Source organism: Colobus angolensis, unplaced genomic scaffold, assembly GCF_000951035.1.
Source record: "Colobus angolensis palliatus isolate OR3802 unplaced genomic scaffold, Cang.pa_1.0 Scaffold164, whole genome shotgun sequence".
In the NCBI taxonomy this organism is placed as follows: Eukaryota; Metazoa; Chordata; class Mammalia; order Primates; family Cercopithecidae; genus Colobus; species Colobus angolensis.
In genome coordinates, this window is record NW_012114755.1 from 900344 (window position 1) to 921316 (window position 20973).

At 46.6% G+C, this 20973-nt stretch overlaps 1 protein-coding gene across 1 annotated transcript in view; it reads right to left on the reverse strand.

Moving 5' to 3' along the window:
- Nucleotides 1-20973, reverse strand: part of ABCC8 (ATP-binding cassette, sub-family C (CFTR/MRP), member 8) — a gene marked incomplete at its 5' end in the record, with an annotated part of 84039 nt that overhangs the window by 53369 nt on the left and 9697 nt on the right. The window contains 5 exons of the mRNA XM_011937523.1: nt 2045-2200; nt 6520-6684; nt 13860-14048; nt 14957-15199; nt 16825-16991. Of these exons, the coding sequence (XP_011792913.1) occupies nt 2045-2200; nt 6520-6684; nt 13860-14048; nt 14957-15199; nt 16825-16991 (920 nt within the window). The remainder of the gene's footprint in view (nt 1-2044; nt 2201-6519; nt 6685-13859; nt 14049-14956; nt 15200-16824; nt 16992-20973) is intronic.

The following is a 20973-nucleotide window of genomic DNA, read 5'->3' on the forward strand; positions in this document are numbered from 1 at the left end:
ATGAGGTCTCTCTATGTTGCCCAGGCTGGACTTGAACTCTTGGACTCAAGCCATCCTCCTACCTCAGCCTTTTGAGTGACTGAGACTGCAGGCATGAGCCACCTCACCCAGCTTAGAGTCTTGTGCATAAAAGGTTGGTTGGTAACTGAACTAGATGAGATCTCCAGGCCCTTTTGTAGCTTTTATAGTCATTGATCCGTCTTGGCAGAATGGAGCGGGGGCAGTCTGGGCGTGGGTAGGTGGTGATGGGGGATGGCGTATATGACTGTTCCCATAAAAAAGAACATCAGATTCCCTGCATCCCATCTTGTCTAGCTGTGTCCCTGTGGGAGCCTCTCCCCTTTTTCTTCTTTTAATATTTTTTAACTCTAAGCTTTGCAAGTGAGGAGGACCAATACAAATCACTGGAGATGAAGGTTTACGGAATCTTTATCCCAAGAAGCAATGGATTCTGGATTGGTAACGTCTCACTCACGCCAAACATGTGCAAGTTAGAGGGATCTGATATTTACCAAGTGAAGACTCTGCGGGGCACTCTGCGTGGTGTGTTACTTACATTATCTAACTGAATTGCCATAGCAACTCCAGAGGGTAGGCATCCTTCCCATTTCATAGATGAAGAAACCAAGGCTCAGAGAGGTTAAGTATTTGAATCAGCCTGTCTCACCCAAGTCAGATACTTTCTGCCACATCAAGCTCTCCTGGTGGAACCTGCCCGCCCTCTGGGAATGAGTCTGGGATTTCGGTTTCTGGTCTGAACACCAGCATGTAGATTTACTCCCAGGTATAGGACAGGATCAGACACTGGTGGAAGAGCTCCAGATGGGAGATGGGGCACATGAAGCCCGAGGTCAGATCAACCACGCTGACGATTCTCCTCTGATTACTGGGGGGTAATGTGCCTCTTCCTGAGCCAGTACCAAAGGTTGTCTTGCTTTAAAAAAAAATACCATGTTTTAAAGTTTTTATTATTTTTTTAAGAGACAGGAGTCTCTCTCTGTCGTCCAGCCTGAAGTGCAGGGGCGTGATCACTGCTCACTGCAGCCTTCAACTCCTGGGGTCAAGCAGTCCTCCCATCTCGGACTCCCAGGTAGCTGGGACTAAAGGGGCGCACCACCACATCTGGTTAAAAAACACCAGGTTTTGTTTGTTTGTTTTTGAGACAAGGTGTCACTCTGTCACCCAGGCTGGAGTGCAGTGGTGTGGTTGTAGCTCACTGCAACGTCCACCTCCTGGACTTTAGGTAATCGTCCCACCTCAGCTGGGGCTATAGTTGTAAGCCACCACCCCCAGCTAATTTTTTGTACAGACAAGGTCTCACTTTGTTGCCTAGGCTAAAAATATCATGTTGTTGATTTTCAAAACCAATACATGCTTATTAGAGAATTTAGAAACACATAAAGAAAATAAAAATCACTTATAATCCCACCATGTGGTTTTCCAATTCTTTTTCATGTGTGAATATGTACAAATGTATACATAACATATATTCCAGTTTAGTAGTAAGCATATAACATATACTATTTGTAACTTACTTTTTTTGCTTAAAAATACATCATTAACACTTTTCAATGTAATTAAGTATTTTGCTACAACATAGCTTTTAAGATCTCTGAGCACTCCACATATGATTTTTATTTTCTTTCTTCTTTTTTTTCTGTATAGATGGGGGTCTCACTGTGTTGCCCGGGCCGGTCTTGAACTCCTGTGCTCATGTGATCCTCCTGCCTCAGCCTCCCAAAGTGCTGGGATTACAGGTGTGAGCCACTGCACCTGGCTTGATTTTTCTATAGTTTATAAAGTTGGCTCCATTTTTAAAGTCTTAACGATACTGCCTTCTCCGGTCATTAAGCGAGATGGTCAGTACTTGCAGAATATGGGGCATGAGGGACCCAGAGGTACAGCCTGTGGTACAGCCAGGTGTGTGAAAGGTACAGGCAAGCATGGAGTGGAAGACAGTGCACTCCTAGTCACTGGCCATGAACCAGCAGATTCTGGTTGTGTGTCCTGCTGTCCCCCTCCCTTCCCCTCAGCCCATCGGTACCTGTACTGGCATAGCCCAGAGGTTTGGGCACAAGAAGAAAAACCACATGAGCTGATTGGTGTCGATGGCAACCAGATTACAGATCTGCCCAGCAGTCATTTCTCCCATGGACAGGTTGGAGGTGGACAGGTGCATAATTTTATTGTAAATCTTGGTCTAGAAATGAGAGCAGAGTGTTTCACATTCATCATCATTCTTGTCATCATCACCACCCCAGATGCCATCTGTTACAGTGTGCCAGGGCCTTCTCAGACAGTCCCTATGGTGCCCTAGAGCAGCTCTGTAAGGTAGTACTGTATCACCATTCCAACTTACAAGTCTACTCCAGCACAGCCAGCGACTTCCTGAGTAAGGCCTTTTCCTGTGGACAGGACTTACTTGGCTCTTTATTTTAATTTTATTTAATTAATTAATTTATTTAGAGACAGAGTCTTGCTCTGTTGCCCAGGCTGGAGTGCAGTGGCATGCTCTCAGCTCACTACAGCCTCCACCTTCCAGGTTCAAACAATTCTCGTGCCTCAGCCTCCAGAGTAGCTGGAATTACAGGCATGTGCCTACCATGCCCAGCCAATTTTTGTATTTTTAGTAGAGACGGGGTTTCGCCACGTTTGCCAGTCTGGTCTCGAACTCCTGACCTCAGGTGATCCACCCACCTCGGCCTCCCAAGTGCTGAGATTACAGGCATGAGCCACCGCACTCGGTCTGTTCTTTATTTTTAAAAGCAGATATTCAAGTCCAGTTGTATTCTTGATTCACCAGAGGCCAGTGGAGAACACAGATCAGAGCCATAAAAATGATGAAGTGGGGCAGACCATCTGTTTTAAAGTGGCCATCTCCAGCCTGGGGAGGAGATGTGCTCTGAGACCAAGTCCTGTCATAATTCAGCCTTGAAACAAAACAAGGGTTCGACTTTGGAAGGTATGATGTGTTACACGACTGTGTGAGTCAGTCAGCCCCAGCACTATCCCCAGAGTGCAGCCACCCCAAGGACCCTCACAGGGCAGATGGACCCTCACACAGCAGCTGTGGTAATGGCCTCCCCGAGCTCTGAACCTAAAAGCTTTATGTGCAGAGTGATCATGCCTCCCAGAAAGACTGCAATTTTTGGATATGTGCTCTTAAACAAGGAAAAATGCATCTGGGTCTTAAATGTCCTCAGGATGCTTGCTCTTGGATAAAATTCTATTATACATTCTGTTGTAAGGTGGGCTCCCCGCCCTTAATTCCTCTTGTGCAAACCCAGGTTTTTTTGCGGGTCAGGTTTTCTTAAGGCAGGAACCTATTCTATGTCTTTCTGTGAGCTAATATACACCATGGGCAAGATTTAAAATAATGAACCTATTCTATGTCTTTCTGTGAGTTTATATATACCGTGGGTAAGGTTTTAAATAATGGCAATTACATTTTTAAACAAATCTATATACCTCCTAGGTTATGAGAAATGAGACTTTAAAAGATAATCACTTAGTTTCAGTGAAGTAGGGACTTAGTCTCAGTGAAGTAGGGACACCAAGTGATCTGTGAAATAAAGCCTTACTAAGTGAAGACCAACAAACATAGAAATGCACAACTGACTCATAGCCAGTAATTATGTATAATTCATGAATTGTGCTTAATAACTTTTTATGCACAAAGTGTGGTTATTCTCTAACCCATGAAGACACAGACTCTCATCTGTAAGGGTACATTTTCTGGAAATCTCCAAAAGAAAGAAAGAAAGGTTTTTTTATTCTCCTTAATTTGTTTCTTTTTCTTTCTTTCTTTCTTTTTTTTTTTCTTTTTGAGACGGAGTCTTGCTCTGTCACCCAGGCTTGAGTGTGGTGGCGCTATCTTGGCTCACTGCAAGCTCCTCCTCCTGGGTTCAGGCCATTCCCCTGCCTCAGCCTCGCAAGTAGCTGGGACTACAGGCACCCACCACCACGCCCAGATAATTTTTTTTGTATTTTTAGTAGAGATGGGGTTTCACTGTATTAGCCAGGATGGTCTCGATCTCCTGACCTCATGATCTGCCCACCTTGGCCTCCCAAAGTGCTGGGATTACAGGCAAGAGCCACTCTTTTTTTTTTTTTTTTTTTTTGAGATGAAGTCTCACTGTGTTGCCCAAGCTGGAGTACAGTGGCATGATCTCGGCTCACTGCAACCTCCACCTGCTGGATTCAAGAAATTCTCCTGCCTCAGCCTCCCGAGTAGCTGGGACTACAGGTGCATGCCAACATGCCTGGCTAATTTTTGTATTTTCAGTAGAGATGGGGTTTCACTATGTTGGTCAGGCTGGTCTCAAACTCCTGACCTCGTGATCCACCCACCTCGGCCTCCCAAAGTGCTGGGATTATAGTCATGAGCCATTGCACTCCGCCCCTCTAATTTGTTTCTATAATTAAAACCAGTCTTTCCTTTCTGTGGCATAGTAATGAATCTCTCTTATTAACAAGAGAGATTCAAACAATTTGATGAAAACGATTATATGCTAACACATTAAAAAACCATTTTTGGGTCTTTTGGTGTAATTGGAAAATGTAATTTATGACATACACACAGTAAGTATATTTAATTACAAAACTGTCCAACCACAAAAGTGGCTGTTTTGTGGTGGTGCAAGTCTGCCTGTCACTGGAGGGGTCTGAGGAGAGGCTGGGATTTCTAGAGAGGTTTTCTGAACTGAGCAAGTTTGGTTTCTCCCAGCTCTGGGACCCCATGAGTCTTAGAAGGTCTTAGATTTTCCTGGGCTCTTTCCACTATTGTCACATAATGACATCCCTGAGGAAATACTCTGCTTTCCCAGTGAGAAACCACTGGGGATGGGCAGTGTTGCCATATACAGCTGCACAGGTTGTGCACTGCACAAATTGGGAGGGCACCATTCACACAGACTATTCTAAGATAGCCAGAGTTTGGACTCTGACATTGTCCCCAGCCCAAGCTATATCCTCGTCCTCTCGGTCCCTTTTCTGCAGAGCTTCTTATCCTGGCTTCCACATGACCAATGTTAATGATTCTGAGGAACATTTCTGAAGAATGAGGTAGCTTCAGGATTTTACCACAACTTCATGGACATCACTAGGCATAGCTGAATCTAGTTATTCCCAATGCCCATTTTCCTCTTTGCACAGAGAATTTCTAGCAGTGCATATATAGCTGTCAAGAATAAAGACCAAGCTCTTTCTAGCCTCTCTAGATACGGCCATTTGGCCAATTTCTCACCAATGGGATGCAAGAGGGTATGTGCAAATTAAGCATTATGATTTTAAAAGGAAGATGGGTTCCCTCCTCTTATCCCTTCTTCTGGCTGGTTTAAATGTAAATATAGTGGCAGTTTCAATAGCTACCATGGTTATTACGAAAGTCACAAAAGAAGGCTGGCAGAGCAACATGACAGAAGAAGCCAGGTCTCTGATCATTGAGTAGCTCCTGTGTCAGCCCTGACTCTATGTGAAGAATAAACAAACTTCTATCCCGTTTAAACTATTCTCAAACAGGATGTCGCTCTAGTCTGATAGCTGAACCAAAATCCTAGTGAAGACTCTGGGACTTTCTCATCATCACCTTCTTCAAAGGGGCCCTGAATACTCCCTGGCTTTGATCATCTTTCCAAGAATCTCTAACAGGGAAGCCACAGAAGGGAGGACCAAGAGCCTAGAATTGAGTGATCCAACAGCCCAAACAGGTCACTCTCAGTGGGCAAGATTTCAGAGTTCAAATAGAACTTAGAGCAGTTGTCCTCAACCTTTTTGGCACCAGCGACGGGTTTTGTGGAAGACAATTTTTCCATGGACCTGGGGGAGAGGGATGGTTTCAGGATGAAACTGTTCCACTTCAGATCATCAGGCATTAGATTCTCATAAGGAACACACAACCTAGACCCTTGCCTGCACAGTTCACAATAGGGTTCGTACTCCTATGAGAGTCTACTGTAGCCGCTGATCTGACAGGAGGCAGAGCTCAGGTAGCAATGCTTGCTTCCACTGCTTACCTCCTGCTGTGTGGCTCAGTTCCTAACAGGCCATGGACTAATACCCCATCTTAGAGGGCACCCTGTCTTAGAGGCTATCTAGACCTGGTATGTCAAGCACATTCCTTTTTTCACACCCAAAGAAGACGGTCTGGTAGCAGAACTCTGGAATAGCCATGTAGAGAGGATTCCAAGGTTGCATTTACCCTTGGTCAGAAAGAGTGCTGTGATCAGTTGGTGATGTCTGCCACTTTCAAGCCAAGGGCTGAGCAGTTGACTTTTCAGACCTAGTCCAAGGCAGAACCAGAGCCAGAGCTACTCTGCCTCCCAAGTTCAGCCCAAGACATTTTCCACTATCCCACACTGCCTTGTCAATGGTTAGTGTTTTAAAACATTGTTAATGGGCAACAAAAAATAAATTCACAGCAGAATTATTCTTGAGTGTCTATGAGGATGAATAACACTCGTGGACATTATTCCTAATAATAGTTCTTATGGTGAAGTGAAAAAATAATCATCCAAGTACCTGTATTGCTCCTCTCAAGTTAATTCCAGTTTCAATGGCCACATAGTAGGATGCTTGCAGAAATGTCCTTTGCAGTAGGAGGGCAAGGAACAGAAGCACGGCTAAGACGTAGGCATTGGCAAGGAACTCTTGGGATGAGACAAAGTAAACTCCGAGAAATTGTGTCTGTTGGAAAGAGAAGTTCAGAGGTGACTGTCACTGCCAGCAAAATGACCACCGTAGAACACACCACTGTGCCATAATGGACCATGGCCATGATTATTACAAGACCCTCCGTGCCTGCAAAGTCTTATTCAATTGTTTATGAGTGAAAAATCAGACTGATAAATCCAACTGAACGTTCTTCTAACTACAGGGAAGGTTGCTTACACCCTGTTCATTTTTCCACTTGAGGGAACAGAATGGGGCCCAATTATAACCGCAGGCCCATAAATATGACTCTCAACATTGTGGCCACAGGCCCAGGGGACAGCATTCTGAATGGGGCAAGAATAAATAGAGCAGCTAAAACCTGAACTGGTATAGCAAGTCTCACGGTGCATGTTCTCTGCTACAGAAATGGAATCAGCAGCTCCCTTGTTCCAAACTCACCAACAGCTTGTACTGTAGCAATTACGGAGCAGAAAAGGCCACTGGAAAACATGGCACCGTAGAGCTCTCGGGAGAGAATGGGATCTCATCACTTATAAGAGACTGAAAAGATTTCAGACCCAAGCCCGCCAGCCTCATGGGCTCCCAGGGCCTCCTGTTAAATTTAAGGTTCTCTTGTGTACTTCTAGCAAGATCTCAGATGGCAACCAGTGAAGAAAAACAAACATTTTAACTTTGTTGCTAAAGATACCAGGGAACAACAGTGTGTCTATTTCCAAATTAAGCATCAATAACTCTCAGGAAAACTTTGATCTTGATAAATCCATTGCTCCCCAGCAGAGCCACATCAATATTTCCATGAAGACAGAACTCTGCTCTTTCTCAGACACTGCCCTGGACTGTGCGTGCTATTTGGCAGGGTGTGGGAGCTGCTGCAGGGTAAAGAGGGATGGGAACAAAGTGATGAAAAGGAGTTTGAGGGCACATCCACAACCAGGATCAGGCAGAGAGGGCCCAGGCTCTCAGGAGGCCTTTCCCTAGAGTCAGGAATTCCTGGATCTTGGATCAGAGCTTCCTGATGGTGGCCTCTCAGTTTAACAGAGGTTCTCTAAGCCAGCCCTCACTGCTCCCTGGAGCTGTCTGGTCCTGCTCACCACTGTCTCTCCTGTGCTGTGTGCGCCAGGGGTCTATATCTGTTGGGGGCAGCAGGAAGCAGCCACAGGGAGACCACTGAGGGATGCATGCAAGACTCTAAGAGGAAGGCTCTACCCAGGGTCTCTGTCCCATTTGCCAGTGTACCAGAGGGAGACGTAGAGGGAGGAAGTTGAAGGTAGAAGGGCGGGGGTGGGCTGGAAGCAGAAAAATGGGCCTTAAAATTAGGCTGCAGGGAGAGACCTGATCTTCCGGGGAGGAAGGGGCAGGAGACAACATTTATCAGTCGCAAAACTCTATCCTTACAATACCCTACTGAGGAGGGTACCATTATTAGCCCTATTTCATACATGAAAAAAGGAGTTTCAGTAGGGTTAGTGGCTGCCCCAAGGTCACACGCTGGTAAGGGGACAACATATGAACATGAACCTGGATGATGTCCAAAACACTACCCCAGACCCAGTGTCTAGGCCTCGTCCAGGCCTTTGACCTTAAGTGTCCTAGTGTCAGTTACAGGCTTGTGACTTGTGACTTGTGGGGGACCCTGGCTGGTACTGGGTCAGAAATATAGAAATATGGGGGTTAGGAAGACCTGGTCCTGTTTAACACGGCCTGGGATTCTTTTGTCTCACTGTCCTCTGCAGGGACGCAGCTCTGGAGACTGGAGTCCATGATTTTAAAGCAACAACACATCATGAGAATTTATCCCAAAGAAAACAATTTCACATAAGGTAATGGCTGTATGGACACAGACATTTATTTTGGGGCCAGAGCAAGAGGAGAATGCAAAAACCCACATAAACGTCCAACCACAGGGAATGATTATGTAGTTATGATACTCCTGGGAACACTATGCACCCAAGACCACTAATTCTCCTGAAAGCTCTGGAGAAACATGGACTGCCACACACATGCTATGTTACAATGAGCAGAAAACACACAGGCTGGAGAATGATGGCTGGAAAAGCCAACTGATCATGTTTGTTCATTAGACTGTGGGTGTTACTTAAATATACTAGTCAGTATTTGTGCATTTTTAACAAAACAACAAATTCTAGTTTTGCAGCTCTAAAGGCAAAACTTTGACTCTCTCCCTGCCCCCAACAAACATACCCTAGGGTCAGAAAATGATTTTTGTAGATTGAGAATTTTGTGACCTGTTAAAAATAAAAATCTCACTGCAGCTGTAAGTCATTGGGTCATTATTAGATCGCTCTTCAAAGAGTTGGTTTAAAAGGGATGGAAACTGGAATAGCTAAGTTTCAGTTAAGAAGTGGGTACCTGGCTAGGCGTGGTGGGTCATGCCTGTAATCCCAGTACTTTGGGAGGCTGAGGTAGGCAGATCACCTGAGGTTGGGAGTTTGAGACCAGCCTGGCCAACATGCTGAAACTGTGTTTCTACTAAAAATACAAAAAAATAGCCGGGAATGGTGATGCATGCCTGTAATCCCAACTACTCGGGAGGCTGGGCCAGGAGACTCACTTGAACCCAGGAGGCAGAGGTTGCAGTGAGCTGAGATTGCGCCAGTGCACTCCAGCCTGGGAGACAGAGTGAGACTCCACCCTCCACCAAACAAAAAAGAAAAAAAAAATTAGTGGGTACTAGACTAGCCAAGAGGCCTGCCGTGCTGCCCAAGGAAGGCAGGCCCTGGTGGAGTCTACCTAGAAGAGAGTCCTGGGTATGATAGCACTGGCCAGCACCCTGCAGGTACCAAGGCAAGAGAGAAAGACTAAGGACCTACAACCTGACACTCAGTGGAAGAAAATGCTTTGGAAAATCATAGGCCCTAGTCTTGCACTTTCACAAGCTCTCAGGGAAGAATTGTGTTTGTTTCCAGGGATTTCCCCAGTAGTCCTCAATATACATTTTTTAAAAGTAATCAAGCCAATTATCTTCATGCCCCCATGTACTTTCTACAGAAGTAGTTATTACACATTTTGTAGTTGAGGCTTGTGAAATGTGACTGCTGAGGAGGATAAAGAGAGTTAGCTGCAGAGGTAGGACTAGAACCCAGCACTCCCAGCTCTACAGTTTGGACCCCCATTGTCTCTGCCAGGCCGGAGGTGTGATTGGAAAGGTCCCCTTCACATGTTCTCTGGTGATTAAAGGAGAGAGGATCACTTGGGCTCTTGCTTCTTATTTTGGCAGGTGCCAAAAGGTGAGTTGTCCATAGGTCCCAGCCCTGGGAGGCCCTGGGTAAAGAATAAAACTATCTTTGGCCACCCAGAGACCAACACACCTACACATTCATCCAAGACTGTTTGACATGGTGGTTAAGAGCCTGGACTTAGAGGTCCTGACTCATAATATATTAGCCACTGTGTCCTTAGGTAAGTTCCTCAACCTCTCTTAGCTTCAATTTCCTCATCTGTAAGATGAGGCTACGAAGGGACTTCAGAGAGTTGTTATGAGAAGTCAACGCAACAGTGCACAGGAAAATCAGTAAGTGTAAGCACTCAATGTATAGTAACTGCTGCATTATTCCTTCATTGCAGAACCATTTCCCATGCATCTCCTGGGTGTCAGGCAGGGAGGGGGCTGAGTGCTGGGCACACAGAGGTCAGATAATGGGGGACAGAGGATCAAGTCAGGGAAAGAGACAGAGCACTTTGATAGGATGTTATGTGAGTACAGAGAAGGGGCATCTAATTCAACCAGGTGACATTTTCCTGGCAGATGACATTTGAGCAGAGTCTTGGTGGCTAAGAAGGAGCTAGTGAATTGAAGGCAGGTACTCCAGGCCAGACCAGTTGCATGGACATGGTTATGAAGAGGCCAGCCCACACACTAAAACCACAAAGTCACAGAAACACCAAGGCATACACACTCATTAAGTCACTCATAATGATAGCCACAAATATGGCCATCCAAGCAGGGGCACACATACGCACACACACACGCAGAAAGACACACCAAAAGACATAGGGACAAACAGAATACACATACAGAACCATAAGCAATTTCTTAGGGGAACTCATTCAGAAACACACACACATTACCAAACCTACACGTTTTCCTACTGAGATTTAAAGGCTGTTTGAAGCTTTAGCCCTTCGATCAAACCCAGACTGTTCCTTCTTCCTTTGGCTCAGCTGATAGCCCAGGGCAGTGCTGGCAGGTTTCAGACACCAGCAGCTCATTATGAATCCCATTCTCTTGCCCTCCAGACAGATCTGTGGCATCCATGGCAGGTGACCGATTGGGAGTAGGGGTTGGGCTGGAGAGGAGGAGGCGGGAAAGAGTTATAGATCATAGGCAGAGCCCAAACTGGGTCCCAGCTTTCCCTGGGGAGTGGCAGTGGGGTGACAGGAGCATCAAAGACTTGGCAAGTCACAGACACTTTCAGTAACTAAAGAGGACATCAGAAATGTTTGTCCTTGTGGATACCAAGGATGATATGTTTCTTGCCAACTCTGAGAATCTTAGGAAGGAAGAGTAATGATGAATAAACCATAGGTGCCCCGCTGTGCCGACTGCTGCAGGATGGATTAAGGCTGGGCAGAAAAAAGGGCTTCCTCTCCCAGACTGTGAAACATTGCAACATGCAGCTAGGGAGCTTCCTTCTTTGTCATTCATAAAGACCAGAATAGCACTCAGTTCTCTCTGGATTAGAATGGCTTGGGGGCTGGGAGATGAACCAAGTGATCTCAGTAAATGATCCCTTTCCCCCATTTTCTCTGAGCTCAGAAGCCCAAATGAGAATTAAGCCACATCCCAGGCAACCACATGATGGAGAGTTCTTTGTTGTGGACACTGGAGACTATATTTACTTTCAACTCTCGTTTCTGTGTCGGAAATTTGCTGATTGTGTTTGGGCTGCAGGGAACAAATATTAAATCTGATAAGGCCCACTGCCACTGAGGCAGGGCCATCTGTCTCCGGGATTTGTGTGCTCAGTAACTGGGACAAGAGCATTCCAATGAGAGGGTAATAAACCCCAGGGTTTGTGTATAAACAAAGAGAAAAAAAATGGCAATGATAAAGTTCAGACGAACTAAAGTTCTAAGTGTTCTCACCATCTCTTTGGCACATCCTGCCTCAGAGTTCTCTCCTTAGCAGAATCCCAGAAGGGTTTTGGGAAACACAGGAAGAAGAGAGTGGCGTGGACACTCTGATAAGGGCTCTGGCTTGTGTCATTTCCCCCTAATATTAACAACTGGCTCCATGCTGCTTCAGGGTTGCCAATGGAGGGTATTCTGGGGTAGCCTATGGTCAGGCTAGCGTTGAAGGTGACACTCCTGTAGACAAGAGAAGCAGTCACTTCCCCTCTCTTTTATGGGCCAGATAAAGTAGAGAGGCTCAAAAAGCCAGAGATGGCTTCAAAAACTATCAAAGTTTGCAAAAGTGGTCCTTGCATTCTTGATTGAGCAAGAAATCTTCCCATGGCAGCCTGGCAAATTGCTACTCATCCGTCAAGACCCCATTCAAACATCCCCTCCTCTATGAAGCTGTTCGTGACCACTGGATAAGTTAATCACTCTCTTTTCCCACAATTCCCTGAATATACCTCCTAAGAGTCATATGTAACACGTAGCATAGAAGTAATTTATTTCGATTTCTCTCCTCACCATTGGGTTTCATAATCCTTGGAGCCTGAGGTGATGGCTTGATAATAACAGTAAATTTAGCTTCCTGGTTGTAAATGCCCAGACTGTGGAGTGAAAGAGTCTTATATTCAAATTCTGCCTCTCTTACTAACTAGCTGAGAGACGCTGGGGAAAGTTACTTAACCTTTCTGAGTCTCAACTTTCTCATCTGTAAAATGTGGATAAGAATACCTATCATCTCATAAACTGTACAATATTTGAGGTATATCATAGTAAAGCTGTTGCAAAATATACTCACACCAAAGGGTAGTTTTAGGGATTAAATCACATATGGATAACTTGTGCACCTAGCCAGGTATGTATTATGTGGTCAATAAGTGGCTGTTAATATTGTTAATCATCCTCGTCATAACTATTGCTTTCATATTCTCACAGCCCAACCCAGGTCTGGCACACAGCAGTGTTCAATAAACGTTTGCTGCATAAATCAGATTCAACGTATCTCATATCTGTGGCCAACACTGTTCAGCTGACTAATTATATCAACAGAAAAACGAACATAAACCTCCTGAGGATTAACTGCTAGCTGCGATTTTAGAGCTCATGAGATGAACAAATGTTACGCACAGGGTGTCATAAATTATTAAAAACCCTAATTCCCAATTCTCTGCATTATTTTCAGACTGTCTATGGTTAAAATGTTATAAAGGCATCCTCACTTGGAAACTAAAACTCTGAAACTTATTGGAGTAAAAAGTTTTTCATTTTGTGGCATTTAAACCTAAACGGCTGCAAAGAAACAGACTATAGAACACAGTCTCCCCAGTCCCCAAAGTGGATGCTATGGCCCCACGCAAGGAAAATAACCCCCAGGAAGGGTTTTCTAGCTCCAACAAATTTCAGTTTGTAGAATCTTTACAACTGCAAAGGCCATTGGATATAATCAAGTCTAACAAGTTTCCAGTGTTTTTAAGCCATGGAAACTTTTATTAAAAAAGAAATTTTAATAGAAAAGTCCAACATATTAATAAAACTCGGGCAGCTTTGAATGAAATTTGGAGTGAGGAGAGACAAAACTCCACTCATGAGGGTTTCCCACTTCTCTCTCCTCTGACAGCAGCTCCCAAGATGCCCCTGCAGAAGCTCAAGTGCCAGCATTTACAGGACTGAAGAAGACAGACGTTCAAAATTTTTAAAGTTTACTAAGATGACATAAACTGAAAGCCAGAAAATCCAAGCCACAGACACTCTAGACACTGGACAAACAAAAGCACCTCCTGCAGTTTTCGGACTGACCTGACTACCGGGAGAGGTATTACGGTAGTGATGGTGAGAGGAGAGTAGGACACCCTTGCGGCACAGGCTCGCCCCCGGCATTTCCGTTGACCAGATGCAGAGTATTTTGTGGTGGGGATACTGCTATAGGCTTTGCACATGTGTGAGGAGCCACTCCAGCATGGCCATGGCTCACACGCATTGGCCTGTTGCACCTTCAGAAACAACTGAAAACCATCTAGAGGGTGCCTTACCCTACTGCTGGGGCTGCCTACCTTGGGCTGGAAGACGTCGTTTTCCTTCCCAAGGTGGTCCACGATTCCAAAGATGCACAGTGGCCCGGCGAAGCCCAGCAGGTCGGCCAAGATGCGGAAAGTGCTGCTGAGGACCAGGCGCCTCCCGAAGGCATGGCTGAGTGCCTGCCAGATGGCCCGGGCACCTTGAGTGCCCTGCATGTCCTTCCTCTGCCCAGAGAGACCATGGCCAGGTCAGGGTGGCTGAGGGTTCATTCAGGGCTGGGCCTAGCCTCCCAGGATGCCCCTAGCTCCTGTTGCCTGGGGAAACCCAGTGGCCACATCCTCTGCAGGCAGGTGAACTCCAGGAAGAGATCATGGAATCAGCAAGTGCACAATTGGGAGGGTCCTATCAATGCCAACATGGTCTAGGTGGGCAAACTGAGGCCAGATGATTGCTCGAGGTCACACAGCTGGTCAGGGACTATGTGATGAGCACAGCATTGGAATGAGAAGTGGCCATGTGGCACACTCACTCATTACCACCTGCCACTGTGTCTGCCTCAGCAACTGCCCTGGTGCGAGGACAGAGGCAGTGAAGGAGCACTGGACTGGGAGTCAGGAGACTGGCTCTGCTGCCTGCTAGCTGTGGGCCAGCTCTGGGCAGGTCACAGCCTTTCTCAGGGCCTCAATTGGCTCCTCAGTGACATGGGGAGATTCCTGCCTGGCTCAATTCATAGAGTTACCATAAGGATCAGACCACTAATACCACTGCTCTCCAAATCAAGTGAACATTCCAACCTTTATAGTCAGTAAGCTCCAGAGGAAAGAGCACAGGGCCACGAGAGTCCAGTGGGGTCACTTCCCTTCTCAGAGCCTCAGTTTCCCCATCTGGATGAGGACATTGGACTAGATGACCTAAACGGTAAGGGCCATTCCAACTGTGCCTGTCCTATGACTCTTCAGCCCTGCACCTGCCCCTGGTTCACTGTGTGACTTAAGGCAAGCTTCTTCCCCTCACCAGCCTCAGTTTCCCCGCTTGTCCCACCACGATTTTGAACTAATGCCCTTTGAGGTCCCTCTCTGTGACCCTAAACCAGAAGGCAAGGAATAGATGGTGTGGCTGTGCCCCCACTGACCACCTGGGCGTCAAAGGCCTCGCAGAGCCGCTGGTAGTTGGTGAGGGCCCTCATGGCGATGGGCAGCTTCCCAATGGCTCGCAAGTCGATGGGCTTCTTGTGGGCAGTCTTGATGAAGGTGTTCATCCACCAGTAGGTACCTTTGGACAGCAGATTCACGAAGGGCTGCAGGAAGCGCACCCCCAGGTCCTGCAGGTCTTCAGGCGGCTTCACCTCCCTCGGTGTCTTGAAGAAGACGTATCTCTGTGGGGCACATGGGCCATGGGGGATGGGTAAATGCAACTTCTCACCACTCCCTACCTTGCCCCAGCAAGGATCTGGGTTGTGATATTCCACAGTTGATCTCTAACAGATGGGGCCATCTTTCACCTGTAATTATTACCAGGAAAAGGATTCCCCAGCACTTTCTGGCCACCAATGTTAGAGCCTCCTGACTTTGTAACTGCTCATTGAGGTTGACTTTGAATCCCCCATGGCTAGGCTGGGTTGGGTTTAGGTTGGGCTGGGGAGGAGCAGGAATCTCTCACGTACTATCTTCTCCACAGATCTAAGATACCACCATGTTTCATATACAGTTCACAGACCTCCAAGTCATGTAGACCTGGTTTCGAATCCTGGCTTCTCCACTTACCAGCAAGGTGTTTTTGGACAAGCCTCATCTAAAAGGTTTCCTCATCTATAAAGGGGATGGTGCTTGCACCACAGGGTTCCTGTGAGGGTCACTGGAGGGTGGGGGGACACATAAAGAGCCTTGTGCCCTTCAGATCACCAACTAAAAGCAGAAGAGTCAGAGAAATGCAAGCAGTCCAAGTTTGAAAGGGCCATAGCCCTCACTGCTGGCTGGAAGGCAGGGAAAGGGTTTTCTCACTTATTGCTGGCAGATGACAATCTTTCTGGAGGGCAATATGTAACACTGATCAAAATTTAAAATACACAGACCCTTTGACCCAGCAACGCCATTCCTTGGACTCTCTCCCATAGAAATAAAAGCAGCAATACATAAATATAAGTATGCTCGATACACCATTATTCATGAAGGCAAGAACTTGGCAACAAAGTGAACGCCCATCCATAGAGAAATAGCTGAATATATTATGGCTCATCCATACGATGGAAAATTATGCAGCCATTAAGAAAATAGAATTAGCCATATCAGATGGCTTGGAGGGAGTCCCAAGAGATATTTGTTGGGTGAGAAAAGCACAGTGCAGAAAACAGTGCATAATACGATCCCATTCTTATAAGATAAATACTGAGGGAGAAACTTACATATTCACTTGTGTTGAGAGGAAAAAAACCTGAATAGATATTTATTTAGATAGACACATATGGTTTTATACTAATAAAAACAAAGCATGGGAAAGACAAATGAGTTCATTAGTCTGGGCTACCTGGGGAGGTAGGGGCAGGGGAAGGGGAAGGTTGGAGTCTGGGGTGGGAAAGAGAGAGGGAGGCGGGAGCAAACAGAAAGGAAAACAAAACACTCATTCATGTGTGCGTGTGACGGTATGAATACATTAAAGCAAAGACAAGTCCCCCACCACCGAAGAAAGAAAGGAGAGGCCAGTGCCTGATGCTTATCTTCCCTCTCTATGGAAAGTCATCCACCAACCTCAGCAAACACACCGGTCACCCCCTCTCCCTCTGGGAGCCTGGGGTAGAGCGCACGTGGGCCAGATGCAGTGTCTCTCCTGAAACTTCCCCCGCCATGGCCCCACTCCCCTTTACAGGGGTAGGTAAAACAAGTTGACCCCTTCTCAGCTTGGCTGAGAAGCAGGCTGGGGGGCCGAACCCAGGGCAGGACAGAGGCCACAGCCTCTGCTCCCCACCCTGCCCTGGCCCAGGTGCATCCTCAGTGGCCTGCTTACCCTCACCCTGATGACATTGACCTCCACGAGGAGCAGCATCCCATAGAGGATCACCAGCAGCCCTGTGAGGCAGAAGCGTAGCTGCGAGAAGCCGATGGCGTGGTCCAAGAACTTGACAAACTTGATGGTCTTGGTGATGAAGGCCAGGGTCCAATACACCAGCAAGGCTGCCGAGGAGAGATGGAAGATCATGGAGACGTGTGTGCATCATGTGTGTACACTCATGTAATATGTGCAAGTATGTGGCAGAGAAGAAGGAGACAGAATGAGCATGCCCGGGTGTGTACACTTCTGAGTAAAGGGATGTGCACATGTGAATATATCAGAGTGTGTGACTCTAAGATGACGTACATTAGTCTTAACATTCATGAAAAACACCAATAATCTCATAAATCAAACTGGTCAGACAAATGTCCCTTAACAAGAAGTGATCATGGGAAGAATAAGAAATTTATTTCTTGAATTTAACTAAGTTACAGGCACTGTGCCAAATAAGCCCTTTAAATACAAGAGCTCATTTATTCCTCACCATCACTTTTCAAAGAAAGTGCACTGCCGTCACCCCCAATTGCTCAGACAAAGGAAATGAGGCTCAGAAAGATGAGGTAACTGATCCAAGGCCACACACCCATTAACTGGTAGAGCTGGGCTGGCCTGATGCTGGAGCCCATGCATGCAAGCTCCATGCTATAATGACTTCCTTGTGGAATTTCCAAGTGAGAGAAATCTTAAAGGTCATTCAATCCAGCCTTTCATTTTACAGATGAGGAAACTGAGGCCCAGAGACAGGATGCGACCTTGCCCAAGTGCACTGGCAGCTAGGGACAGACAGAGGGTGAAAGCCTGGGTCCCTGTCCTCACAGTCCAGAGCCCACCACAGCAGGATGATGGAGCAGGGCCATGGGGGACATGGAAAAAGCCAGCCACAGTTCCATGAGGCAGTGTTACACAGGGGTTAGTGGTGGTGGCCCCGCAGCCAGATACACCTGGGCTCAGAGCCTGTGAGATAATGGCTGTGTGACCTTGGACTAGTCACTTTGCCCTCTAGAGCTTAGTTTCCTCATCCATTAAGTGGGAATCATAATAGTGCTACCTAGAAGGTTCTTGTGAGAAACGTATGGAAAGCATTTAGTGCAGTGAGCCTCACACGCTCTTTGGATATTAGCTGTTATTTTTTTATTATCTCTAGATTTAAGACCTGGGGCAGGTAAACCTCAGAAGCTATCAGTAGATTCTATCCTGAATTCTCGCACACACGCCCACTTCAATCTGCCAGTAAATCACTGTCAGCGTCCAACAACCAAAACCAGCAATAACCTGTGAAGTCCCCCTTTGAGGGTGGGGGAGATTTTAGCACTGGCAGCTCTTTCCTCCCCTCTCTCAGACCAAATGCGGATAAGGTCAGCCTCATGCCACAGAGCCCCTCTCCAGAGGACTTGAGTGAGGGAGAGAGACTTTCACTCTGCCCTCTATCCCTATGTGGGCCTGGGCATGAAAGCCAGAGCATCGCTTGGGGACAAATCTGGATCTGTCCTGCCTGGCTCGGGGTTAGGAAACAGGGTGAGATGTTGGGCCCCACCCTGTGCCCAGGGCTGAGCTCACCCAGGGGATCAATGCCATCCACCTTGGGTCCCTGCATGAGGACATTAGGATGGGGGGCAGAAGCATCTGCCTTCTGGTCCCATGCCTCAGGACTGGAATAATGTCCCCCAGCTCAGGCTGGTCTCTAGGTCTCGAGGAATTCCACAGCTGAAGGCTGTCCCCCTGCCTCCACTCCACTCTTGGACGGATTCTATCCCAGGCCTCAGAAGCCTTTTAGCCCTTAGTGAGAGCTGCCTACTAGAGCTGACTTGAAAACACGCCTCATGCCTGTCTTGTGCCTAACACTTAACAGATATGGTCTGATTTGCTCTTCATTACAACCCTATGACTCAGGCAGGGACTTATTCTTCTTCCTGCCCAGGTGGGGAATTGGAGGCTCAGAGAACTTGGATGTCTTGTGCAAGGTCACACAGGGAATTAGCGGTGGACCCAGGACTAGGCCCAGAGGTTTTTTGCACAGTCCTGTCCTGCAGTGCTGAGTGCTCAGCCTGTTGCCAGACACAGCAGCACCCAGCAAAAGCTGAATGCCTGATGAGAGAAGAGGGAAAAGGAAGGAAAGAGGCATAACATGGGGACTGCTGGTGAGCTCCCATTACTCCTCCTTCTCCCTCCAATCTTCTCCCTTACCCCACACCTCTCCCATTAACAAATGCTGTCTATTTCACCTCCTAAATATCTTGAATCTATCTACTTCTCTCCATCCCTGTGGTGTACCACCTAAGTCCAGGCATCGTCAGGTCTCCTCTGGATTCCCGCTCCACCCTGAGAGCCTTCTTATTGGTTTCCCCACTTCCTCCCCATCTTGTTCTCCTCCAAGCTGGTCTCCATAAAGCAATTATTATGATTATGTTGAAAACCCCTCAAGGCACCCATGTTCATAGCAGTGCTATTTACAAGAGTCAAGAGGTGAAAGCAACCCACTGACAGATGAATAGATAAACAAAATGTGGCATATCCATACAGTGGAATATTAGCCTTAAAAAGGAAGGAAAAAAAAATTCAATACATGCTACAACACTGATGAACCTTGAGGACATTATGCTCAGTGAAATAAGCAAGTCATAAAAAGACAAATAGGCTAGGCATGGTGGCTCACACCTATAATCCCAGCACTTTGGGAGGCCGAGGTGGGCGGATCACAAGATCAGGAGTTCAAGACCAGCCTGGCCAACACAGTGAAACCCCATCTCTACTAAAAATACAAAAATTAGCCAGGCATGGTGGCGAGTGCCTGTAATCCCAGTTACTCAGGAGGCTGAGGCAGGAGAATTGCTTGAACCAGGGAAGCAGAGGTTGCAGTGAGTTGAGATCATACCACTACACTCCAGCATGGGCGACAGAGGGAAACTGTCTCAAAAAAAAAAAAAAAAAGACGAATAGTGTATGATGCTGCTTAGATGAGGTACCTAGAGTGCTCTAATTCATAGATAGAAGGTAGAATGGTGGTTGCCAGGGGCTGTAAGGAGGGAGAAGTGGGAAGTTATAGTTTAATAGGTACAGAGTTTCAACTTGGGAAGATGAAAAAGTTCTGGAGATGGATAGTGGTGATGGTTACACAGCAATGTGAATATACTTTTTTTTTCTTTTTTTGAGACAGGTCCTCACTCTGTTGTCTAGGCTGAAGTGCAGTGGCACAATCTTTTTTTTTTTCTAATTTTTATTGGTGCATATATATATTTTTCATTTTTTATTATACTTTATGTTCTAGGGTACATGTGCACAACGTGCAGGTTTGTTACATATGTATACATGTGCCATGTTGGTGTGCTGCAGTGGTACAATCTTGGCTGGAGTGCAATGGCACAATCTTGGCTCATTGTAGCCTCTGCTTCCCAGTCTCAAGTGATCCTCCCTCTTCAGCCTCCCACGATCCTCCCACCTCAGCCTCCCAAGTAGCTGGGACTACAGGTGTACATGGCCATGCCCAGCTAATTTTTATGTTTTTTGTAGAGATGGGGTTTTGCCATGTTGGCCAGGCTGGTCTCGAACTTCTGAGCTCAAGCAATCTACCTGCCTTGGCCTCCCAAGGTGCTGGGATTACAGGCATGAGGCACCGTGCCTGGCTGTGAATATACTTAATGACACAGAACACTATACTTAAAAATGGTTAAGATGATAAATTTTATGTTACATCACACAGACACACACACACAGACTTCCCATTGATGTTGGGATAAAGGACAACATCTGTGGTGTGACCTTCCAGCTGGGTGCGGTGGCTCACGGCAGTAATCCCAACACTTCGGAAAGTTGAGACTTGATCATTTAAGACCAGCCTGGTCAACAGGGCAAAATCCCAACTCTTCTAAAAACACAAAAAATTATCCGAGTGTAGTGGTGCATGCCTGTATTCCCAGCTACTCAGCAGGCTGAGGCACGAGAATCTGCTTGAACCTAGGAGGTGGAGGTTGTAGTGACCCAAGGTGGTGCCACTGCACTCCAGCCTGGGCACAAGCAAACAAAACCCAAAGTCCAGCTCCCCTCCACTTTGCACCCCTGCCACTCTTTTTCTTCTGAATTTTCTTTTTTTTTCTTTTTTTTTTTTTT